Raw genomic sequence first — 27,969 nt, 5'->3', positions numbered from 1 at the left:
TTTAACACTTGAAAGGTATTGCATTTTATTTAATGTTTTAGGTGCAACAGATGTGTCGGCATTTTAGAATACATTGCTTTTCATTGAAGAAAAGTGTAAAAGATTGATGAAGCACCATTCATGGACTTACAGTTGCACTATTATATAATTGTACACATTAGAAATTTTATGTGAAGCAAGTGTGATGGCTCTAGTTTTAAAGGACATAAATTTTCCATTTCATCTGACATTCATGTGATTATTTTTTGTTATAAATTATTTTGTTTGCAAGAATCTTCAGTACTTTTTATAAATAAACAAGTGTTTTCCACTTGATCTATATATATATATATAAATATATATATATACACATTATATATTTTATTATTAATATTTTTTAATTTTAGTTTAAATGTATGCATTTAGGCTGCTTATGAAGCTCATCACATGCCAAAATATTGATTATAACTAAAAATATATCATTTAGTGTAGCGTATATAATTATATATACATTATATGTAAATTATCTACTTTTAAATCAGATTGATTTATCATTTGATATAGCTATTTTTACTTTGCTACTTACTAAGATTTAAGAGTAATTTTATTTATTTTATGTACCCTCAAATGTGCATCTTTGATTTCTGTAATGTAATCCATCTCTTTAAGGAACATAAGCTGTAAATAATTATTCTGTAAGAGAATTCGCAAACTTTCAGTTGCTTCAAGGTGTTATGTTGATTGTGAAATCTTGCATGGTTTGTGATATTTGAAAAGAAAATTGTGATTCTAAGTTTTGTCATGAAATGCTGTTACTTACTCAACTAGTCTTAAAAATCTTTGGATATGTTTTTGTAAATATATTGAATTTAATGTTAGTGATGAGTGTAAACCTTTGTCTTTTTCACCCCAAGAAACTGTGTTTTAATCTTGAAGAAAAAGTATATTTACTGTGAATTTATAAATTCTTACACATATATGAAAGTGAACATCCCTTTTCGTTATAATTCATATGAATCCAAAGGATGCAATAAAATTTTTATGAATGTGCAAAGAATTATATATGTTCATTAAAAATTTTTTTATCAATTATTTTTTAGAATAATTAATATCTAAAACATCTGATGTATTTTGTGTTGGAAACTGCTTGATATTTTTAGTAATATGTTGTTTTATTTGTAATCAAATGTAAATCAGCTTTTCTTTGCATAATAAAATGTTATTGCATAATATATTATTATGAATTAAGGAATTATTTTTTAATTTCTGTAATAGAAATTTTCTAGATGTCTGTATATCATATTTGCTAATTTCTGTAATAGACATACCCTAAATACACATAAGTCATTGTTTTTGCTGTATTTTCAGATTTTGAAAAGGCAATAGTTTATCATTATATATAAAAAGTGTTTTATACTTGTTATGCATGTTATATATGCAGTGCATTTTAAAAATTATTATGTATATCGTATTACATAAAACTATATATATATATATATATATATCATGATGTATGTATTTCAGGCATATGGCTAATTAAGTATGTACTTTGAAAAGGTGAATCAACTTAAATAAATGATGAATGTTCAAATATTTTCATTTCGATCAGGGCTTAAAGCTGAGTTCTTCTTAATAATAGTAGCCTAGCATGTTTTTTTTCTTCATTTTGATAACATCTTGCTGTTCCTTGGCAATTATGTGTCATATATTAAGAAACATTTTATATTTTAATACATAAAGGTTCAATATAAATATTTATATGTTATTTTTATACAGTTACTTAATGTACAAATCATTGAAATATTTGTAATTAATGCAACCTATGATTGTTGAACCAAAAATATCTAAAGTAAACAAACTTCATTAAACTTTGTAATGTAGTGGTATTTGCAATATATATTAATATATGTATGTATATTATCTGTAGCACACTTTATTGCATATGTAATATTTAAAACTGTCATGTATAATTTTTTAATGCTGTAGCTCACAAATTTTTGTCACTATATATTCTGCATTTGATTAAACTATACTTTCTTTTCTAAGTTAAAGTACCATACTGATTAATGATTAATTGGATGAGTTAAAGCAACAACGATTAGCATAATGTTTATAAATTTGCAGAACTAATTTCAAAGGTTTTGATATAGACCTTTCTGCAGCTCAAGAAGGCACTATATATAAATCTTTAAAAGTAGTCCTGCAAATTTATAAATATTATGCTGATTTTTGTTGCTTTAACTCCTCTGATTAATTATACTTTCTTGTGTTATTCATTTATTTCTCTGTCACAGAAAGTTCATTCAATCAGGTTGTATTTTTTTTTTTTTTTTTTTTTTTTTTTTTTTTTTTAATATACACATAGATACCAGGTCACATAAATTCTTTATATGGAAAAAAAAAAGTTAATTGTTTGGATCTTGTGTAAAGAAACTAAAATTGTTTGGCTGAAAAAAACAAGAACTGTTTTTTTTAAACCATTATCTGGTTCTGATGGTGATTACTTTGCATTTCAATTAATGTTGATATAAGTGAGATCTAATTGCTGTATAATGAATGCAGCTGTTATATAATTTTCCAAATGAATTAAAATCATTCAAGATTGGGAGGTATTGATGAGAAAGTATGCCAAATAAATGGGGTTGTTTTTTCCTATGTCAAAAAGTTATGTTTAGTGATAAGTCTGAATTTGAAATGTTTAATTTAGTTATTGAAATTTTTTATGTTAAATTTATTATTATTTTGTATTAAATGAGAAATTATTTTTATATGTAAAATTTGGCTTTTGTTTCAATTAAGTGTGTAGCAAAATATCTAATCATTATTTATTAAAGCCTTTTATTCGCATAAAGATATTTAATGACTCATCTCTCTTTTATTTATTTGCTTCTCCTCCCCAAAACAATAATGAGACTAATTTTCCTTTCTGCTAGTTTGTTTAACCTATAACTTGCTTGTTATGTATATTGTATATTATTTTGGCCATTGTTCTTGTTCTGAGGAGAGAAAATTTCTGTTGTTTTAGAAAAGGACTTGCAGTATTTTAAGTGTATATATAAAGGGGAACTTCCTTCTGCAGACATTTGTGAACTTGCGATAAAGGTATCGTAACTTTTCAGGTAGTGCATTCCTTCCCACAAAAAGATAATGTAACTGTCCTGATAAATAATAGGCAACTTAATTTTAAGTTTAAAAGGATGTATATATCTCGTAATAATGATTTGGTTCTTATTGAACTGAATCAAAGTTAAATAATCTTTTAATTCTTTTTTGGGGGAACGCATATCTGTGCTATTTAAAATACTCCAGTAAGGTGTCTAGCTGAGTAAAAGAAGTGGCAAGAAAACTTATTTGCTGTTGAATATTTTGCATATACAATAAAATTCTGTGATTTAACATTACCTGCCATGTTTCACTCCAAAATTCCACTTCTAAGTGTTGATTAAAAAGTTACATACTATTATTATATATAAAAGTCTCATCTGTAAGGACAGTAATCTCTTTTTTAGCAGTTTGGCTTTCAAATATGAATAAATATATAAGGGAAAAGTTGAATAATGTATCTGTAAAGAAATTTGTCACAGTTTGAAAACTTTTTTTAATACATTTCGTTGATATCTTAGCACTTAATAATTTTTACTTTTAACATTATGCAACTCGTCTGTATATATCTGGAAAACATTGGTACAAGACAGAATGTGCATAGATTTATAAACATGTTTTGTTGTAGTTCTGAGAACATACATTAATTAAGAATAACTGGTTAGACTGTAACAAGCAAACAAACAAAGAACCATAAATCCTGTATTACCCAACATTGCTGATTAAAAAAAACTTTTTTTTTGCAGCTAAAATCTTTCAAAAAACATGTTTTTACAAATTCAATTAACTGGAGATGTCTTACATTAGTAAAAATCTTTCAGTTTTGTTTAATGATACCAAATTTTACCTGTGTTTGAGTTAAACTTTTCAAGAAATTATTTCATAGTTGCTTTCTCTCTTTATATATATATATATATATATTGAATAGACGGCTCTTGTGGCTTTGTTCCTAATCCTTTTGTGGAACTCTCTTGAATTTTTTATCTATTGTTCTCATGTGAAGAAAAATTTCTTTGCCATCATTTTCTCATCTTCAGCTGTAAAAAGTTCTGCTTAACCCTCAAAACTGTTCTGATTCTTGTTGATAATTATTGTCTTTAATATTAGGACAATGATTAATTGTTCATTAAATATCTTTTATAGTGATTGAATTTCGTACACGTAATATTTTGAATTAAGGAACTTTTACCTAACTTTATGTTAAAATTAATTTTAACATACCTAAACAATAAGCTAATGTTAAAAAGAGAAAACTGTTGAAGAAACCAGCAGAACATTTTTAAGAATTGTATTTTTTGCATGAAACATTATTTTATAGGAGTTAGTCAGGTAGAAGAAAGATTTTTTTAATCTAAATACAGTGTTTTTAAGAAATCACCATGCCATTGCAGCAGCCACATACTTTTGTTATAACTTTTTTATTCTGGTGAAGCTTTTGAATGCAGATTATGAATAGCAACTAAATTGTGGTCACAGTCATGAGAAAGAATTCCTTGTTAAGAAAGAAGTTCTTCAGAGTTTTGTTTTTGTTACCCCTTGAAAAATAAAAAGAGGATCATGAAATGGCAATCTTTTTGAATTTGTGCATTTTATTCTAAAATGCAGTCTTCAGAACAAAGTTCCAAATATTGTAATACCAGTACAAATTTTCCTCTCAATTGCTGTAAGTGTTGCTTGCTGTGAACATCTATTTCTAAATAAAAGTAGTTTAAGAAGTATTTAAAAGCTACAAATGTATACATTGCATTTGAGAAATCTTTCTCTACTGTCTGCGTAACAGCAAGAGTAGTCAAATAGTATTGCTACAATGCAGCTGAGTATTTTGGAAGCAATAAGACTAATGATATAATTTTAAAATATTAGAACAAAAGATTTTCTTCAGAAGTTCAAAGTAGAGTTTTATTTCCCTGCATATCATTTGGAGATATTTTGCAGTTATTTGTTTGCATACTAAGATGGGCAGCAAACTCAGGGACATCCCGCCCAGGTGGCAAAAGTTTTAGCTTTGCCACTGATTAGAACAGACGCATGCAAAATGATAATAATCCCACGTTGGTAATTATGAATAATTGATGTACTGTAAAACAATTTGCAATAACTAGTAAATGAATTGTGAATTTCTTAAGGAGCTTTTTATGGGTTGAAGGAAATTAAATTTACTTACCAGTTTATATTTTCTTCATGATTTACTAGGGCATGATGAACAAAATTTTTTAATAATTTGGATTAGGATTACCTAATCATATTTATTGGATAGGTATATTTAAAATTATGTGTGATAATTAAACTGATATGCATAATCTAAATTGTATATGTTTAATAAATATATATTATTACTACCTGAAGATAGTATTCTTCACATTATAATTTCTTTATTCTGATGTGTGTAATTTCTAGAAATTTAAGCATCTTATTTGCCTTTTGCTAGTTCTGATAGTTCTATAAAATTATGTAGTATTGCTAATTGGAACTTAAAATTAAGGGCTGTTTTAGCAGCTTTAAAACCTGTGCCATTCCGAGAGTTTATAATGAATATAAGACTATCATTTGCTGTCCAAAGCTGGTGTAAAGTATATTTAAACACATACTGCTGTTACAAATCTTGAAAAGCACTGGATGGGCAAATTATAACATGTTGCTTATAAAAATGTGATAAGCTGTCAGAGGATTAATGTGTGATTAACCTGCAGGTCTTTAAAAAAAGGTTTTGCAGTACTTTAAGGGAGAAAATTAATTTGATTTTATGGAACCCTAAATTTTCATTTTTTCGATATGCATTTAAAGAGCAGAAATAAATACTTGGTAGGTTTATAAAAAGTACTTATAATGGCTCAGAATGCATAAGTTTAAATGAATTGTTTCAGATTTCTGAAGAGCTCTAGTTAAATATACTGTTATTATTTTGATTAAAATGGCATATCATTCTAGTCTCATTAGTTTTGTGGTGATTCTGACTTTTTCTAATTTTTTTGGAATATAATGAAGAAATTAGGTAAATAGAAAGCGAATTTAATAGATACTTTTTGTTGATTTTCATATAAATTATTTAGGCATCAGAGTTTTTTCTTTTTGCTAAAATTAGTGTGTATTACGTTAAGGGCCAAAATATTTAGAACCTTAAAAATGATTTGTTTCAATATGCATTGAAAACAGATATAAAATGCTTGGTAGTTTTAGAAAATGGGCTCTTTTTTGTTCTGAATGATTGAGTTTAGATGAATTTCTTCAGGTTTCCTAAGAAATAGTTTAAAACTATTCTCTTGTTATTTTTGTTTCAATGGCATACTATTCTAGTCTCATTAGTTTTGTGATTATTCTAATTGCAATATTTTTTAATTACTATTTTTTGAAATACTGAAGAGGTAAGTAGAAAATGGCTCTAGCAGTTATTTTTTGTTGATTTTTGTGTAAATCATTAAGGGATCAAAGTTTCTTTTTTCTGCAAAAATTATTTTACCTTACATAAGGGGAAAAATTAGTCTGGCTTTACAGAACCTGAAAACTTGATTATTTTTCAATATGCGTTGAAAATAGAAAACTAAAGTGCTTAATAAGTTTAGGAAAGATCTTGTTTTAGGTCAGAATGCATGAGTTAGGATAAATTTCTTAAGGTTCTTATTGCTTTAATAATATGTTGTTATTATTTTCATTATTGTGGTCATTCTAGTCTCATTAGATTTATGATCATTCTGATTATAAATTTTTTATCACTTTTGGGAAATGTCATTGTAGTTATTTTCTGTTGATTTTTATGTAAATTATTTAGGGAGCAGTGTTTCTTTTCTCTTCCTTTTTATTCTATTTAACTCTATTTTGGTGTTCTTTTTGATTTATTTTTAGAAATTATGACCTATCTATTATTAAACTGTTATGGGAAAACTTTTCTGTGCTTCATAATTTATTGCAGGCTTTTTAATGTAACAGATGTTTAAGTTATTGTAAGAGGTTTTGAAAAAATTAGGTTTTTATTTCATCATGTGTAAAAATATGCGTTCCATCAAAATCTAATTGGATTAAATGTGAAATAAATCTCTCTGTAAGTTATTCAGGAAAAGTGTATGAAAACTATTATTTTTATGTTGTAAAATTTTGTCATCATAAATATAGTTGTTCTTTCCTAGGAAAGAAAAAACCTGTTAAATGTATAAAATTAATTAGTCATTTTAAATCTTTGAATTTATTAAATACCTTAAAATAAAGTAAAGGAATTTTTATAATGCTAAAAATAATTGCTGTTATTTTATTCAGAAAATTTTTTTTCATACATGTAGAATGCAAATTGATATTCACAAAGATTTCACATTTTTAAACATTATGTCTGTTGACTGACTTGCCTTAATTAAGCAGTCAGTTCCTTGGTTAATGCATCATGTATTCTGTTGTTAGTTATTTCATCTAATAAAATTAATATAATATTTTCGTCTTGCAAGTTGTAACTGTTTATGGAGAAAAAGTGCAAACTTTTTTAAGCATCTGTATAGGCGTGCTAAAATGCTTTGGCACCAAATGATTCTCTAAGAAAATGCATTAAAAGTATTTGGTCATTTGATGAGTTGACTGACTCTGTTGACTGTTGACTGACTTGCCTTAATTAAGCAGTCAGTTCCTTGGTTAATGCATCATGTATTCTGTTGTTAGTTATTTCATCTAATAAAATTAATATAATATTTTCGTCTTGCAAGTTGTAACTGTTTATGGAGAAAAAGTGCAAACTTTTTTAAGCATCTGTATAGGCGTGCTAAAATGCTTTGGCACCAAATGATTCTCTAAGAAAATGCATTAAAAGTATTTGGTCATATGATGAGTTCTGCAGTTTTTTGATGATAAAATACAAATGAAGCACAAAGAAAAAACATAAGAAAATTTCATTGAACCACGTAAGTACCATTTTGTTCTATGATTCTTTGACATCTCCCTGGCAGCTATGAAACACATTTTTTTAATAGAAAAGTCATTTTTTTATTCATAAAGAAGCTGTATAAGTGTTCTTTGGCAGTCTCCAAAGAAATGCTTTTCAGAGAATTTTGAAGTGACCTGAAGAGATGAAATCTGAGGAGGCAAGTTCTAGTGAATATAGTGGTAACACATAACATCCCTCAATAAATCTTTGTCTGACATTCATTGAAATGTGAAGCTGAGCATTGTCACAATGGAGGCAATACCTTGGCTACTAGTCCATTCTGGGTGCTTTGCTTCAATGTCTCCTTTTAAAACTGCCATTTTGAAACAATGTTTCTCCATATTTATTGTCTGATTTGGTGGTCACAATTCATAATATGCTATTCCTTTGTAGCCTCACCATACGTGAAGGGCCCACGAGCAAGCCAAGTGGTAAAGTTGCTGAATGTTGGTAGTTCAACCTGGGCATAAATCTAGACGAACAGGCTGACTGCATGGATTCTTTCATGGTTTTCTCTATTTGTAATGTGAATATGAGCCGCTTTCCCATAGAAAGTCCTCCACAAAGGCATCCCTCCTCTTAGGCAGATAACCCTAGCTTGCTTTGTCATAATCAAATAAATTAAACAAACCACCATGCACAAAGCAATTTTTTTTATTTATTTATTTATTTTTTTTTTTTATGGGATGCTGGCTAGAGATGTGTAAAACAGCTCCTTTAAGTAATCAGATCAGAACTGTTCACTTGCTGAATCAGTTCTTTTTAACAATTCACCGCTCACTAACAATGACCTTGATGAATGCACTTGGAACTGGGCATGGAACAAAAGCAGTGTGCAAAGATGGGGGTGGAAAGCAGGAAGAACTGAACAAGGAGTAGGATCGCTGGAATCAATTCAACCAAACCGCTCACTCCCTGGATTGATTTCTTTCAACTCTTCTTTTGAGATTGTGCAAAGAAAAACGTTTCTACATAGAACAGCATTAAAATGCTAAAAGTTAAAAAATAATGAAAAACTAAACTCACTTATGTTAAAGATCACATTATTTTATTACTATAATTGATATTTTGTTGCTCTTATAAAGCACAGTGTAAAAATAAATTTTTAGATTAGAGGTGGATCCCAAAAAAACAGGAAATTGTCTGCTGACAATACTGCCATTTTCTTTCTTTTATCTTATTTGACGAAATGATACAAAATATCGCTCAAGGTTTTTCTATTCAGTAGGATTCACATTTTGTTCTGCAATTTTGAAAAAATATAGATGGAAAAATTTATGTTTGAAATATATAGTAATTCCAAAGAAGATTAAAGAGAAATTCACAGCTTTTGATTACAAGACGTTGGTAAAATAAGTAGATAAATTAGAATAAAATTTATTATTTTACATGAACAGTAATATTGGATAAAAAAATGTGGTACCTAATATATGTAGCTATACTGTGACACAGTATTCAAAGAATCAAAGTGAAACTTAGAGGAACTAAGTTTTGTAGCTGGCTTTAATATTTATTATCTCCGAGAAAGAGAAAAGAGCAAATAATCAAGAGTCAGCAGGAAGCAGATTTGTGGCTAGAGCAAGATCGAATAATGAAGACTTTGTCCGAATCAAATCCACAGCTAGAGCAGGAGTGATGAAGATCACAACTCCGAATGACCTAGATCTGCGACTAGTGCCAGAACGCTGAATAGCTGGGAATTCGAAGAACTAGTTCCTGTAATCTACATAGTTTAAAGAGATCCTCATACTGCCAGATAGGGAAGAAAACAAATTCCATCCATTTGCAAACAGGGGGATCAGTTTTGCTGAGATGCATTGGTTTATTTAATGTTTTGTTTTTGAAATACTAGATTGAAGACAAGCAAACCCAAAGCACAAATATGCATACATAACACCCATATACACATTAAAAATAGGTCAGAGACGTTTCCAGTAAATAATAAATGAAAGACTGCTTGTGTTTACATTAGACTTTAAACTGTCATTCATGCCCGTAATAATCTCGGGCACAGCACTGGTATTCCAAAATGTCACGCCCGGATATTACTCGGGCTAATTTTTTTTTTTTTTTGAGTGCATCATATTGTTATACCCGAATATATATCGTGAGAAGTTTATTTCAACAGATAGCAGCATTTTACTGAAGGTTTCAAAGGATAGAGGTTAAAGTTCAAAGTGCGTGGCATTTTTTTGATTTTTTGATTGCAAGCAAACATTTCATTTTTGGAATAAAAAAATTGACAATTTATGCACCCAAATCATCAAAATAACTTGACAGTTAAAAGGTTAAGAGGAATCATATTTTTGGCACGCTTCCCAACAACAGCTCTCGGTGACTTGTTACAGAACTGCCATTCAGTTTTCACTGGAACAGTAACTTTTCAGTAAAGTGTAATTGGTTCTGGAGTGGATCATCCATCTCTAATGCAGACCACTCTCGATTTTGCTAAAGGAGGTTCATTTGTTATACCCATGATCTTTTTCTTATAACATTTTTTTTTTTTTGCATTTTTTTTTTCTTCCTATCTCTAGTAATAAGCTGTTTCAAAAAAGGAGCTTCTTTATTTCATTCCATCAAAGAATCACATTTCGAAATTCAGAAAAGCGTATTGTGTTGAAGTATGGGGGTACTCGCACATGGCAACTTGCATACCCAGTCTTCTTCAAATGATCATGTACTGTACTGGTCTGTATATTTAGTCTGTCTGATAGTTCCTAAACTTTGTAATGTGGATTTTTCAGAGATAGCTTCTTTTAATTAAGATACAATAACATGCTGAACAAATATTAACTTAGAAACCAAAACCAAAAAATCAGCGTTATATTTTCAAATTTTCACAGAACTAGTTTCGATGGTTTTATCGAACCATTGAAACTAGTTCTGTGAAAATTTGAAAATATAAAAAGGATTTTTGTTGTTTGGCATCTAAATTAATATAGCTTCTTTTATGAGGTCATTGTTTAAAGAGGGTCTCTTTAAACAAAGAGGGTCATTTAGAGTGAGCATCATCTTCGAGGCTGAAATTTCTGTGCTTAATCTTCTCAAACCATATTTGAACTACATTTTCCGGAATAGCATTTTTTCCATCTACAGCTGAAATTTTAGGAGCATTTTGTTTTCCTCTTTTAAAGTAAAAGAACATAATATGACAATTTTGGATTCTCCATTCTTAATTGAAAGAAAAATTTTGCACATGACATGCTGGCACTAAGCAACATGAGCAGAAAAGACCATTACACACTTGCTTCAGTCAAGGTCATTCCTTATCAGCAGTAACAAAACTGTTGGCAGAGACTTCACTTTGATTTGAAAAACGGCAGAGCTTTCTGGATGACCCAATACTTTGATTATTAAAATTTGTATACATAATCTTTTATATCATACATTTTACATAGCATTCGAAGTGTAATATCATGTGATAATCTGAATATATTTTACTTTGGCATCAAAGTTTCATGCATTTTTACAGAGATGGCTAAACTTCATGTCAGCAAAAGCTTCAAATTGGTTTTTATATCATTTTGAAAGTAATAAAATAGCTTTTGTGTAGAAAAAGAAATGTTTCAAGTAAATTTAAAAGATTCACACCAATTTTTTTTCTCCCATAATGAGCGAATGCACAGTATGAGAAATAAGTTATCCATTTGTGTTTATATATATTTGGCTGCTGATAGGCTTTGTCACTGTTGGCTTGTCTTCCATTCGTAGTAGTAGTTTGTTAATATGAATGCTAGTTTTCTCGTAGAACTTGGTTTAGCACTGTTTGATCTCATAAAAAAAGAGTGTAAATTTCTCTTATCAAAAGTTCAGGTTTCATAGATGAGAATATAACAAATATCACCCTTTCTCCATGTTAAGAAACACATATTTTAATAGCACTACATTACTAATAATAAATCTTGGACAGCAAAACTGAAACTCGTCATAAGGAATATTTCAAACTTACCATGTTTACAGATCCTGGAGAAAAACTGTTTAATGGAGAAAGATTTTTTTTTTCTATACTTCTACCATATGAAAAAATATTCTTAAAAACCACTATTACCAATTACTTTTCCAACTCTGTCCTTGTGGTATTAGAAGTGTAGTGAAATAAGGCTCAAATTTATGATATTTCAGTAAACTGTAAGAATGTATTTAAAATTCTGTTCTTTTTAATTGAAAATTATGTTTAAAATATTTATTACTTTTATCTGTTCAAAATGTTTCAAATATTTAATTAATACTTTTTTGTATTTGTACTGAAATCAAAGGGTTTATTTCATTATAGGAAAAAGTTATATTTTATGAACTAATGATACTTTTATATGCTGTATTAAATAATGTATAAAAATGAAAAGTCAGAATTTCTAGAATCTTGTGATAAACCATGGATGTTTAATAGTCATTAATGTTAAAACTGAAACCTGAAAATTTCCTTAGACGTAGCACATGGAGACTGAAATCAAAGAAATTTAAGAGAACACGAAGTAAAATTATTATTGTGAGTAAAATGGGATATAAACTGACTTAAATACAGTCAATTATCCTCATGCTGATTATCCCAGTTTGCAGATTCTTTTTTGTGTGGCAGTACCTACGTACACTCGGCACTATGCACAAGACTGTGTAAAAATCAGAGATTTAGATAATATATTTATATAGAAATCGGAGATTTATCTAATTGTGAAGAAACAAGTCAGTAACTGAAGTTGTATGCCAAAAAAAATTGAAAATATAAAATTCTTAAAAAATGTCAATTAGGAAAATATCAAGGAATGGTTTGATGGTTATTCAGCTGAGCCAAGCCTTCAATGCTTCACTGATGCAGGTATCATTTAAAAATTTATAAGAATAGAAGAAGCAGAGAGTGATGCTGAAAACACGAGCAAAGAAGATACTGGCAATTGCTTAGTCCCTAAGCAGCAGTGACTTCCGTTGAAACTCTGTTGGACTATGCAAACCAAAGGGAATTCCTATGCAATGATTAAATAGCACTTCGAAAAATTAGCAAAAAATTGGACAGTTATTTAAACATAATTATAATTATTCAGTTTTTAAAGAAATAAACTCATAAAATGTGCATGAAAATTGATAGTTTGGATTATCTGTGATCTGCTGCCTTGGCAGTAGCCCGGATTATTAAGAATACGCCACTGTAATGACAAATTTGTTTCTTGAATATTAGGATCAAGTAACATTGATCCTACTGTATCATGTAATGATCACTGAAATGAGAAGATTTGTTTAAATATAATTGAATGATATTTAGATTATTATTATTGATTTTATATTTGTGGAGGAAAATTTAAGGCAATTTGTCGATGAAAGTCGGCATTATTTTCTTTCTGTTAAAATATATGCAGATAAACTTGATTTAATGAGTTTTGCATCCTTAAAAATGCATTTATTAATCAAGCATTTATTAATTTATTGATTATTAAAAATACAAATTTTTGCATCCATAATCAATGAATAAGGTCAAAGCATGTATTTTCTGAAGAATTGTAGAAACATTCTATTTAGAATTTAGCAAAAGATAATAAATATAATGAACATTCATTCTGTTGGTCATATCACAGAAAATATTTTAAACAACATTTTAATTTCTTAAATACAAGATAATAAAAGAGTCATTCATATGTACATAAAAATTAATTTAACATGTACTACTAAGCAAAAAGATGTTTTATTTAAATTAAGGTATCCCGTATTTACTTGCATATGTCTCCCATTGGCACATTTTCTTCTTTAATATTTTCAGCATATGATTTAGAAACTGACTTGTAGAGCTATATAGGAAGTATTAGCGATAAAAGTGCATTATACAGATAAAAAGAATGTATTAGAAATAATAGTGCTAACATACTGCTTTAAAATACAAAATTTGATTTTGATTTATTAGGTTATGGCTGCTTGAAAGAAGGGATGTCTTTATGAAGGGCTCCCTAAGGAAAACTGGTACATTGCACATGCAAAAAAGCATGAAAATGCCTCTGGAGCCAGTCTGTTTGTGGAGTTTGAACCAGGGTCAAAGCATGTTCAACAGTCTTATATACCTGGCCACTGGTTGGCCATTAAAATACAAAACGTATTATTACGATACAATAATCATATTTGCTTCTTCCCTTAACCGTGCTTTAGAAGTTGTATAAACTGTGTAATTTTCTTCTCTCATTTCTTAAAATGTGAAATTAGTTATATATATATATATATATATAAAAGCTGAAATTATGCACAAATAAATGTTGCATTATTTAAATTAAATTCTTTTAAACTGTTTAATGACTGTTATTTCATTAAGTGTTCAAAATGCTGTACATGGTTTATTTTCATTTATGTAGCTCTAGATGGAAACAGAATTCCATAAAAACTGTTTTAAAGATTTTGGAAAATATTTTCTGACTTTCTGTGTTCCCCAATGGAGTAAAAATTCCAGATAATAAAATATTGAACATTGATTTGTTAAAAAGTTTTATATTTTTACCTGAAAAATTTATGCACATATTCAGGACTGGCATGTTTTCGTGTGTGTTATTTATGTATTTTAAGAATTTTCAGAATAACTTTGTATAGCATCTATTAGATAGAATTCGTTGGTTTAGTAGTTCCTTCTTAGGTGATGGAAATTTTATAATTAGATTCTTCTAGGTTCTTCAAAATTTGAATTAGGCATATTTATGGGGAGAACTTTTTGTTTTTGATTAATTAAAGTATAAAGAAATATCTTACTGTGTCAAAAGTCTGATAATGTGCTACTTATGGGATTTTTATGATGCCAGATTATCAAATATACCTAATTATGGGATTAATAGTATGTAACGCTGCTATATGATTTTTTTTTTTCGGGAGGAATAAAACATTGTTTATGGGTATTATGTAAATATATTTGAGAAGAAAAACATATTAGTAAATAAATTTATGTGTAGTGATTATATTGAATCATTTTTCGTTTGAAATCATCATTTGGTACATTTAGTGCATGAAGACTTCTCAAATAAATTTTCAATGACCATCTGCTTCAAAAAATCATTCCATGGAATATGAATACTCATTATTTCTCCAATACTGTATTATTTACTTTTTCAATCATTAACAGCATTATATATTTCATTCAGTCTCACTAACCTCATTGCAATGATCTTGGTTTAATTTTCTTCCTGATTTTCATATTAGAAGATCCAGTACCAAATTTCTTCATTAAAATAGTTCTGTTCTAATCCCCCCTTTTTCGAATAATAATATCCACTTTTTAGTGAATTGTTACAGCTGCATATTCCTACTTTATTCTCTTATCAATATTTTTCTCAGATTTTGAAAGCATTTTAAATAGTAAAGGAAATAAATTATGTATAAATGAAAATTTTTAAATGAAATACTAATTGAAAATTGCAGAAAGATGCAAAACCACTGCCGAGACTTTCCAAATATTACTGAATGAAATGCTAGTTATACCATCTTGTGGCAGAAATACTAGTGAAAGAATGATGGATTTTTGGACTTTTATCATTTAATGTATAGTAACCACATGAAAAGATAACATTTTATAGTTAGAGAGCCGTTCCATTATAGTATTGAATCTATTTTCATGAAATTCTCTGACCTATTTCAAGAAACTCTTATTATTTGTCTAGCATCAGAACTTATGAGAACAGAACCTACAAACACCTTTTTCAAATGATGTGTTTGCATTCATTATCTTATCTAATGTGATAATTTGGTACCAAGAATGAATAACACTTACACAGTTATGAATTAAGTGATTAGAACAGTTGTAGAAACAAATTGATAATTTAATTTTGTTTGCAATGCTATAATTCATCAACAGAATTAAGGGGGGGGGAATTTGCCAAATAAAGTTTTGAGTTAGTTAAGCCTTCCTGATTTAATTGTATGCCACAAGGAAAAATTTGAATTGCATTGCAGGTTTATTCAGTACTAAATTTTACACTCTAAAATGTGAACCAGAATTAAATTCACTGTTTATCATGGTAGAAAGTTGTTCTGAAATGAATGACATTGAAAGAATATTTAATTTTTAATTTCTTCCTGATTAAGCATTAAACTGGTTATAGAGAATAAAATGCTGATCAAAATATGGAAAACAACTGCAACTTTAGACCGTGTGCTGTTGTGTAGTGTTTGTAATCCTCAGAACATGATAGCAACATTAAGGTATGGAGATTTTGCTGTTAGCTAAACCAAATAAGATGTAAATTAGCATTTAGTGGTATGGTTTCCTGAGAGAAATACTTGATGCTGGTAAATGTTAAATCTCTTGATATATTTTTAGCCTGCAATTTGCTTTTGCCATTCGAAAATTGTGAAGAAAGGCCTGAAAAGTGAACATATTGTACTTCTTTCTTTTTAAATACTTTACGTTTGTACATATAAAATGTTGGATTAGAAATTATTTGAATCAATTTACAAAAGTGTATGGATGGAAAGAATGTGTCATAAACTGTTATATTCAAGTCATATCAATTTAAATAGAGAAAGAAGGAATTGCATCGAGCAAATGTTTCTGATTTCTCGTAGCAATTGAAAAGATGCTCTATTAAAAATTACCTGTGAATGCTAAAATTTAAGAAAATGTGTCTTTTGAAGTTAATAAAATATTGAGACATAAGCAAGCTATTATATAAGCACAAGAGAGCTGGCTAAAAGATATAATAGATCACATTTTCTGTTTCCCAAAAGCGTGATTAAAAAATTTTTTATGTATGATATTTATATATTGAGCGCAGTTTTCAGCTGCCATTTTGATATTTTTTTTAAACTAGATTAGTACATTGCAAATTATATTTTCAAAAAGTGCAGGTTCTTTTATTGGTTCTATCCATTACCCTAAGATGCATAGTAAAAGTATTTTTTAAGCCATCTTTCATGTTTATTTCATTTAAAATTATTCTTAAATCAAAAACTTAATTATATAAGCAAAACTTCATTAAAATCATATTTATATATAATTGTGTCATGTGCACATGAATGTAGTTGTGCTAATATTAGCAAAGACTTAATTGCACATTTTAAATTAAAAAAAAAAAAATTAATTCCCTCCTATACTGTCTGAGATTTTTCTCTTTAATAATTTACTTATTACTGTTAAAATTTGGAAGTAAAGGTATTGCTTTGGGTAGTTTGTTATCAGCTACATAAAAGCAATCATTTGTACCTCCACATCATTTATGTACTCTGTCTTATATGAGTAACTCTTGTGTTATTTATCTGTCAATAGATAACATTTTATAATTTGCACAAAAATGAATGGTATATATTTTGCAGGTATTGTATATTGTTTGGTTATAATTTTAAATGTGAAATGGTATTAATTACAGCCTAAGACTTGCTCCTGGTTAATTCACAATTTGTTTGGCTGGTTGTTTGTGAAAGCATACTGCAAATTAATGTAAAGACTAATTTTAATGCAGATTTTTAACATGTTTCATTTGGTAGTAATTTTAATTTCTTTCAGAATTCAGTTACAGCTAAAATGCAGCTTTAATCTTATATATTTGAGTATATATATATATATATAATCATTAATGAAAGGGGAATACACTTATTATAATTCTTATATTTCATAGTAAAATTAAGTATGCCAATTAAGAATTACAATTTGAAGTCTACATAAATTCCATATAAATTTTCTTTCATTATTTCAGTTCAACCCTAATATAATATTTATGAAGTATTTCTATTCTGAAATTCTAATTATACTAAATTGGATAATTGTTATGGTGTATAACTATGGATGAGGGATACATTATTATGGAGGCTATAAAACATTTATCATAGTTTTGTGATAAAACTGCTCAGAAAGCTTCTATGATAAGAATATTTACATCTGTATTGTTTGCTAATTTTTTTAAACTGAATCTCTTGATCTGACATTCATTTTATCAACTCATTGTAGCTGATATGTTGGGAAAATGTAAGACATTTTTCATTTGCTGGAATATCTGAGAATTTAATTATAGCTCCTTGATATCCTGTCAATGTAAATCAACATGACATAAATAAAACCGAATAAAGAATTGTCTCTTCTTGCAAGCCTGTGTAAAGAAAGTAAAAAAAAAGGGGGGGTTAATGATTCCCATGATGTGCCATATATGTTTAACGTGCCATATTTTAAGCTACATTATATTCATGTTGTATGTTTTGTACTGTGTTTGTAATTTTTTATTGAAGCGCTTAGATTTCTTTTTATGCATTTGTGGCTGGCTATTAATATTTTTTCTCTTATGGTCATTATTATCCCCTTTTCGTATTATACAGTCATGCCTTCTCATCCACTGATTAGTTATTTGCTGTTAACTATTGCCCAAAACTTTTCGAAAATTAAAAGGAATAAATATATATTTATGACTTTCAAAAATACCATATCGCTTAGCCATGTAATGGTGAAGCACAGCAGCTCAGATTTGTGCAGTAATCAGGAATCCCAAGATTCAGCCAGGTGTTCCATTGCTTATATAACACTTTGATTAAAAAAAAGGGGATATTTATTATTTTATCATCCTATGAAATTGTGCATGGTATAATATAAAAGTAGTCTTTGTTTCATTCCTTATTTATTACTTAAGAATTAGGTTAAGAATGCAGCTTAATTTACATCTACAGCTCTGAGAGTAAGAGAATGAAAATTTACCTTCATATGGTCACCTTGCCAGTTCAAACAGATGTTTTAAGAAATTCTTAAGATGTTGTATATACCGGTGAAGACTGCTCATGGTTGGCTACAGAACCATCCTTCATTAGCATACTAGACCTCATTATCATTTGCAGACCTTGAGAGCATTTTTAACCACTGAAAAGCATGGTAGTTGTAAGATGAGAGATCAGGTCTATAGGGGGATGCTGAAAGCAATCTCATTGGAAAAGTCACAACTAACCTTGGCACATGTTGCCACATAAGATGGCTGGTAACAGAATAATTCTATTTGACAGCGTGTCAGATCAGTGGTTCGTGATGGCTATTTTCAGTGTGCATAAGATAGGTAAGTATTGCATTAATCATACTGCCTAACTTTATCCAATCCATCAAGTTTCTGTCGAAAAACGTGAACATCATTTTACGAGTTTCCATGAGAAAACAAGCTTTTTTTGCCAAAGAGAGGTGAAGTGTCCCATTACATGCTTATTTTGTTTCATGACCATGCAGAAATGGTGATATGAAATTAGCCTGCAATCCGGAAAAGAAACTAGTTCTTTTTTGTGTAGTAATGCACTATGCAAGCAACTATTTGCAAAATCTGGTCCTTACTGAGATGCTTTGGTTCTCATTGCATGCAAGCTTTACTATGTATGAAGCATTCATGGAGAATTGGGTGAACTGCTCACTTGTTCATAGTCAATCAGTCTGCAGTCTAACAAGTGGTGATTTGGCTGTTTTAACATATCACATGACAATAAATGTTGACTGTTTTGTTATCTTCTGGTGTTAAAAATTGAGTAGCTGTGTACTGAGCCTGTTTGAATGCATCTTGGTCACATTGTTTCCACATGTTCCATAAGTTCAGAATGTCGAATTTACTAACAAATTTCCGAATCGGACTGCTTCATGATATACAGAGCCATCTGCTGACTCAGGGAGAAAGTTCTGTTTAAGCTTCTACAGATATATTTCCATTTGGGCAATCCTCATATTATACGAATATTATATTATATATAGGATTTGACATTGCCTGGAATTTCATATAACTGTAATATGTCTTGGAATGTGTTTATTATCCATGGATAGGGAGGCAGTACTGTATTATAATGCTCGAACTCTTGCAAATCCATTTTATATAGGCTTGTTATTAATAACTGCATATATCTCATAAAAGTTGAAAGTGTAATACAGATAAATGGTATATAATGTGCTAGTTAAAACCACTCTGAATGTCTGTAAAATAGATTTCAAATATGTCATATGCTATAGCTTTTAAATGTGCGTATTTAAAATATTTCTTTACTTTACCAGCAGGAGAAATGTATTTTAGTTTAATGTTAATGTGCCATGCATTTGTATCATTAGATATTTTAAATCTAATAATTTTTCTTACATATACATTATTTACTGTATCTTTGTACATTTTTCAAAGTTGTGAAATTTTCTCGGTAAAATCGAAAGAATGAATTTTCTTAAAATGCTTTACGTGTAGCAGTATATTTTATTGCATGTAGATTCTTGATTTAGTGTTTATCATGTAAACAAGAAGTTCTATTTATAATAAAACTGTATCACAAATTGAAGATAAATGCAGGAAAAATCCGCTTTTAACTAAACATGATTTAAAATAAATGCAAGGGTATTTTTAAAGTAACTGAATAATTTCCTGAAATACATTCATTAAGAATGTACAAAAAAAGGATTTCAGATACTATTATAAAGTTTTGAAGTTCTAAATCATTAATAAGATTTCATGTGTGGATATGTAATGTTTTTCTTGACATACAAAGTACTACAATGTGTATTGTTCTGAAATAATTTTGTTTGTATATATAGATATTTACAATACTTAAAAAGCTGCTTTAATTATTGTTTGAAAAAGAATATTTACTTTTATTATACTTTAAAATTTTCAGCTTTTCTCTCGCTTTCTGCATTGCATATATTTAATTATTTCTTTTCTGAAGTGTACCTTATTATTATACATTTTGATTACAATTTAATTTACATTTGATCCTGTTATTAAAAACTTTAATTGTGTTTTTTTATTTATTTAAAGTTTATCAATTAATTGATTTAGTTATCATTGAAACTTTTGTGTTTGAAGATGCATTAGTTACAAAATTGTGAAAAGAGAGGTTTCAAAATGTACCATCAGATTTAAAAAGAAAAATGAAGAGAGCAGAGTTCTGTTTGTAAAATACTTTAAAAAAATTGCTGCTTTGTATTTGGTACTTTTCATTCATTCTTCCTCAATCACCTCTAATACTTTGTCATTCTATTCTGTAGGCTTTTTTGTGTGAATTATTCTCTTATATCTGAATATATTTTTCAGGAAATTCTATTAACTTTGTGCCTTGACTAAGAGTATATTAGATGTGAATATATTTCTTTAGAAGTGTCTCTTAAATGCATTTAGTTATAAATTAATTTATTTCAATCCTCTTTTTTTCATTCATCTAAATGTCTGACTGCTATTCTCATTTTCAGCATTTTAGTTCTAACTTTTCCAGCTTTCTATAGAAATTATTTTACTTTTGGCATGAAATATTAGCTGCGAGAAGTATTTTTCAGTTATGTTTATTACATAAAATAAACTGCTCACAGAAGAATTATGGATATAATCAAATCTCACATTTAATTAACAAAAGAGAAGAAAGGGAATATTGATTTATGATTACAGTATTTTGGTAGATTAACAAGAAAAGTCACAAACATAACAAATCACTGTTTGATGCTATGAAGTTATGTTTAATAACTTCATTTGAAGGCTTACCCATTTATATAAAATTATGCTTTAGAAGTTTAAATTTTGCAACTAGAACAAAAATTTTGTGCTCTTCTTCATATCCATTTCTATATCAGTTAAGCTTTGCAAGAAATTCAACTTTATTGTGTTGGCATTATTGTAATGCTATCAGAGAATATCTCACAAAAATGATCAGACTTTTTTAGCTTCCAGAATAATGTCAAATAGCATATTTTTTATGATACAAATTTTTTGCGAAAAATAAAGTACTGACCAAAATATTAGTATTTTCTCTTTTAGGAGGGGAAGTCAAGTTCATAAAGTAATCCGATACTGCTTGACCTATCAAATAAAAATATTTTTTAAATACTTTGTTGAATTAATGTTACCTTTAAAAACATAACTTAATCTTTTTAACATGAATTCAGTTAGATTTTATATTATTTCTGACCTAATATTTCTCTACTTATCTTCTATTATTAATTTTAGTTGTTATTATAATTTGCTTTCAAATTTTATAATCCATAGCTTGCCAAATATGTTCAGTAGGATATAATCCTAGACATTGAGGAGGTATTTTGAGTACTTCATAGCAAATAAACAATAGCTAAATATGCAATTGTTTATTTGCTTAGAATTATTTTACACATTAATTTCCTGTAATAATGTTTGAAATTTTATTGAAAAATATGTTTGTGTTTATCCATTATGCCATCAATTAACAATGTACTACGATTTCAAAGGGCAACGCACATCTCTATATTTCCATACAATTTCGCTTCTGTCATTGCCATGTGCTACTCTTAGAACTAAGTTCTATTTTGAGAATTCTTCAAAGTGTCTCTGAAATTGACTATAAACTATCCTAACCAAAGATGATAAACTAGTTTCTGTCAATAAATATTACATTACCTTCTCGCCCCTGCCCCTCCCTCGTATTTAGAATTACTTTTTCTCACAAATCTTGAATTTCCAGTTCTTTTACTAACAATAAATTTTGTCCTTGCAACCAAGAATTAAATTCAACAATCGAGCAATTTTAATACGATTCCCAAAATTTGAATTTAAAATTACTTACAAATTTAATAATAAGATTAACAGTTTCTCCACACGATCAATAAATTTTTGCTACAAGTTTGAGAGCAACCACTTTTCAATTATTATAACACAGGAGAGAAATTATGATAAATAATGATATATATATATATCCAAAATCAATGTGCTTATTGCATTATGATTTACATAACTGGAAAGAAGAACTCAAAAAGTTTTAATTGCAGGAAAGACTGGCACAGGGCATACTTAGATTTGTTTTAGATTTGTGCGCCCAATTTACTAAAACGAAGCACTGCGGCACACCACTGATGTTTGCAGACATATGGAACGAGATAATGTCACCTACACATAGCTCGAGTACAAAAAACTCTCACTTAGAGGTATACTTAAACTTAAGTTTCTCTTTCCAACTATGTAACTCACAATGCAATAAAACCATTATTTTCAGATATATTTGTCGTTATTGTTCATCACATCTTTCTTAGCTACCCTTTTAGGTAATATTTAATTACATCAGGAAATATTAAATGCTGAACTTTTTTAGCACTTTTTATAATAGATTATATATATATATTTGCAAATTGAGAATTAACTGATTTTTAATCTGATATGCTTTCTTAAAGTAATCATGTTAACAAATTGTTGCAACACATTTTAGAAAACTAAAGAGAAGTTTTCAGATATTGCCTATTATGCTTTAGTGCAAAATAATTTCATAAATTTACATATTTGATTGCTGATAATTTTGTTTTCAATCTCATTACTTTGGTGATATAATTTTCCTTTCTTTAAAGCGAAGATACAAATTTTGCTCAGTACTTGATATTATAGAAAAATATTTAATGTAAAATTTTACACTTAAATAAATATGTACTTCATAGAAAATCATCTTTCATACTTTCACTGCTATGCATTTAAGATTCTTAATATTATTATCTGAAATTAAAAGCTATTGATCAGTCTTGTGAGATTTTGTGTCCTCATTGCGGTTGAAATCCTGTGTCTGAGGAGGAAATGACATTGATGGATTCTAAAGGCTTCAGGCTTTGATATGAAAATCATCAAACCGATGGAATGGTAAATTTGTTCAGTCTATTTAAAATGCACGCTAATTTAAGTAGGTTTTTCACCCCTCGTATATGTGTGTAGCACCCACGCATACATAGTTTCCTTTCCTTGCCTACAAGTGTAATGTTTATATGTTGAATCTCACAAAAGAAAATATTATAAGTGAGAGCTTAGTAGCACGATATTCTATAATAATCTTGGCACCCGGGACAAAATACCTTTTTCGCCCCCCCCCGAAAAAACAGTGATATGATGAAATCTTGTTTGGAGACCAGTTGGCGCCCCTCTGCGAGCGGCGCCCGTGCCATCATACACCCCTTGCCCCCTCCTTGCTACGCCATTGCCTGGACACATCATGAGACAGGCCCTAGTGTAGATGCCTATTCATATCATGGGAAAGCTATCTTGAAAGGAGCGTATAGCTTTGTGCTCCTTTCAAGTATATGTAGTTTCCTCGTACTTTTGCACTCATATTCTTATCAAAATTTAAAGAGGGAATCATCATGAAAAGCATGTGACTGTGTTCCACAATCCAGAAGAGGTGCCTTCAATGTCTATGCACATCTTGCTCCTTGGTCATCCATCAAAAACAGACATGTTGAAATAGTCAGATGGCCCGCAGTTCTTCGTGTTTTGTATATCTATATAGCGCTAGTAGTGGCTGCAAGTGATTTGAGATATTTCCGACTGCTTATAATCAAGCGTGCCAAAATTAAATTTCACTCTTACCTAAGTGTGGTAACGTTAAGTTGACTGTTTCGGGGACATTTTGCAACATTGTGAAGATCTTGCAAATAACTGAAGAAGCTAAAGTTATGAAGTAGTAAAATAGTATGCAATCTCTGTTAATGTCTGAGCTGAAGATTTGAAGAGTTCCAATATTTATTGGTCATTAATCTTGCTTTTGCACTCAATTTATCAGCATTTTGTTAGTGATGGTACAGTGCACCTGCTGCCTTAATTTGATTAATTTTTTGCCTAAGATACTGTACCCTATGGTTTTTCATACTGGTTGAGTTTTGTACTCTCGCAATCTGAACTCTGGGGGCATGAACCGGGTTCCTAATACCTATCCGAATGGGTAGTATGATGGCCATTCTTGTACACATCGGTTCATTCATCTCTTCATGTCTTTAGCAGTTGAGAATTTTAAGAGTCCGCTTTTTCTAAAATGAATTGAGGACAGCTACGCTTCATGCCAAGTATAGAGTTCCAGTTGGAACATTTTTCGTGAACCTACTTCTTCCACTTAATTCCAGTTGAGCCATAAGGGTTGGCTGTGTAGTGGATAATTTGTGTTCTGGAGCACGCATACAGATCCTTTACCTTACATACCTCGCAAGTAGGTATGACAGATTTTACATATGCAAGTGTGAACCTTCATGTTATTCTGTATCCCTTACCTTTTATGAGCAGTTTATATTATTATATTGTAATACTAAGAAACTTGTTTAAATCTCGTTAGCTAAACCATGCGTAATTTAATAGCATCAAACCAAATAAATATCATATTTGTGCTACAACTGTCTTATTTTTAATCTCTTCAGCTAAACCATGTGTATTTTAATAGAATCTAACCAAATAAATATCATATTTGTGCTACAGCTGTCTTATTTTCTTTAATGTATCCTTGATTCACATCTAAACATTAGGTTATTTGGAAGCAGGAGAGATCAAAAATGAGCAACGCCCTCGCCGGGAATCGAACCACGGGCCTCTGGAATACGTGCCCAGCGTGCAGACCACCACCCCAAGAAGGCGGGAGAAATACCTTATATACTTCCCTTTTAAAGGGTGACGGGGGTTTTTAGCGAACCCATACGCCAAATCCTGGGTGTGGAGAATCATCATCCGCCACCCTTTTAGTTCGGGCGCCACTGTAGACACATTAGGTTATTTGGAAGCAGGAGAGATGAAAAAATTAGCAAATGACTTAAAAGACTATGATTTCGACCAGGAAGGAATTATAGCCAGACTGGATTGCAGAGATTTTGGCACTTTGAAAATTATTACTTTTCTTGTTATCTATGATACTGTGTGTCTAGACAAAATCATAGGCTAGGAGTCTGATAGAGGACCATAAGAATGAGCTGAACAAAAAAGCATTACAAATTCAGAAGCAGCAACAAAAGGCGAAGTGAAAGACATGTTTTCAGGAGGAGGAAAAAAGATAAACGATCTTAGTTTTGTGATCCGTGAAATTTTTGCAGAATGGGGTAAGGTGCAAAGTTTTCAAGTAGCGATATCACCCTAATAAAGCAGTAGCAAGCTACAGTATAAACATTTTCAGTAATACTGCCATGTCTCACTTTAAAAGCATTTTGAAACGTAGGCAATAACAGATCACATTGGGCAAATTTTGAGTGAAACAGAGGCCTAGTGAGTTTTAAGCAGAGTGCAGGAGCGCTTAGAGGTGATAAAGATACACCCTAAAGAGGTACACATACTTCATTACAAAATCAGATTGTTTTTTAAAGGAAATTTCGCATCCAGACATCTTCCGTGTCATTCTCCACTTCTGCCGTCTTCCTTGCGCAGAGACAAAAATTATGTTATATTTTCATCTACTTTATCTGTTTCATATTGAGATCACTCTTTTTTTATATTTAATGATTTCCATCGGTTTTGGATGTGAACCTCCGAACGAAGTACTGTTGTAAAGTTTTAATAAGCAATCATCTGTGGTCCAGGAATGAATGAAGTCATTTTACACTAATTACTATTGGGAAAATGATTTCGTTTGACTAACCGCTTTCAGGAACGAATTGAATTCGTGACCCGAAATTTCACTGCATATTATGTGATTTGTGTGTTTCTTATTTTGCTCTATAAAAATTTTGAAAAGAAATTAATTGCGTTTATGTAATTTCTTTAATTTTTATATTCTGCCTCCCCTCCGTTTCTTATAAGTCTTAAATCTAATGATTTTGTTCTTTTATGAACTGAAATTCAGAAAATTCTTTTCGAATCCCTACAACTTTTAGTATTTTGTGCAGATTTCTAGTCTTCTACCGTATTAAGTAAGGCAAATGTGAAAAATCTGCCTCTCATTTATTCATTCAAAAATTCATGTACAGTGAAACCTTTATTCACAAACTTAATACGTTTCTAGAGGCTTTCTTCCTCATAGGAATTAATATGAGATGAATAAATCCGTTCCCGTATCCCAAGTGATGGCTTAGAAAAGAGTGCTTTAAATATAAGTTCGTAATGAAAAATTGATGGAATCATTAAGTTGAACGAACACACTATTAGCATATAGATAGTATTTTAACGCAAAACTAACATATAAAAAATTAGAAACCTTAATTAAATTTTACCTTTTTTCTATGATGGAAAGTTAATGGCGTAAGTAGGAAACGATAAGGAAGCCAAAGGTGTAAAACGAAAAGGAAATCCTATTCCGTAAAAATATCAGATAGATGCTGTCTTTCTGTTTTGCCCTTCTCTTTTTCCTTGACACCGCTTTCCTCTATTTGAGAATCCCTGGACTCATTTCCCATTAAAATTTTATTCAGTGTGATACGTTACTGTCTGTGTTTTAGAATGCCCTTAAACCAAGAGATGACGTTGTCATGGCAATTACTTATTCTACGGCTTACTGCTGCTTCATCAAAGTAAGTGGAGGCACTTCATCAAAGTTCTATGAACCTTTGAACCTTACCCCCTTTTGCACAAATTTCGCAGATCAAATAACTAGGAACATCTACCCTTCCACCTTCGTCTGAATGTGTTTCCCTCCACTGCGTTTTGTAGTATCATTTGTTGCCGGGTTATTTCTTCGCATCTGGAAATATCGTTCGTCATACAAGACATTGTTTCGTTTGGAAAATTTATTGGTGATCCAAGGTTCCACTATATTACTTAATATGTGTCCGTATAGGGTTCAAACTCATAAATTTAAGCATACTTAATCTTTATGCATTTCAGAATAATTGGAAAATTTCTTTTTTTAATATTAATATTTCAGTTCAAAATGATAAACATACTGATTGAAGCAAATAACATTTCGACAATATATTTTTAATATAGTAAAGTTTCGTTGTGACTTATCTCACTTGTATGACAGTAATAATAGGTCCACTCAACGAACTTTTCCCCAGTTTTCAATAAGAAACCCCACTCCCGGTGTGTTAATTCGAAGATCTCCCGCCCCTCTTTCCCTCCCGACAGTTCTCCAGAAGACTTCTGGCTCAGTAGTATTTAAGTGCCACCCCTATGCCAGGAGACATTACACACTTACAAACATCCATGCCTGTTCGAGGATTCTAACCTAGTCCAAGACTACGTCCGCCGGCTTCTGTACTACAATGCCAAGAGAGGGACAATTCACAATGTTGAAGTAAACTGCATTAAATACACGTTATATAAGTAACCTAAATTTAAAGAAAATAAAGTTTTAATTGTATTTCAAAAGAATGAAATTTTGGGCTTAAAAAAATTCTTTTATGGTGTGTTAGTTTAAAATGACATAAA

General features: G+C 29.8%; 1 protein-coding gene across 5 annotated transcripts in view; it reads left to right on the top strand.

Annotated features, from left to right (window-relative positions):
* LOC118195777 (ethanolaminephosphotransferase 1-like) overlaps positions 1 to 25,095 on the top strand; it is a 154,118-nt gene extending 129,023 nt beyond the window's left edge. For all 5 annotated transcript variants that reach the window (XM_085809845.1, XM_085809847.1, XM_085809844.1 and 2 more), the window contains one exon: positions 42 to 25,095. In XM_085809845.1, coding sequence (XP_085665971.1) covers positions 42 to 67 — 26 coding nt within the window. In that variant the 3' untranslated portion in view covers positions 68 to 25,095. The remainder of the gene's footprint in view (positions 1 to 41) is intronic.
* The last annotated feature ends 2,874 nt before the right edge of the window (positions 25,096 to 27,969 follow it).

This window comes from Stegodyphus dumicola, chromosome X2 (genome assembly GCF_044657685.1).
Source record: "Stegodyphus dumicola isolate Sdum_Otavi_A_Nest chromosome X2, ASM4465768v1".
Lineage (NCBI taxonomy): Eukaryota > Metazoa > Arthropoda > Arachnida > Araneae > Eresidae > Stegodyphus > Stegodyphus dumicola.
This window is presented reverse-complemented; position numbering and strand designations above follow the sequence as displayed.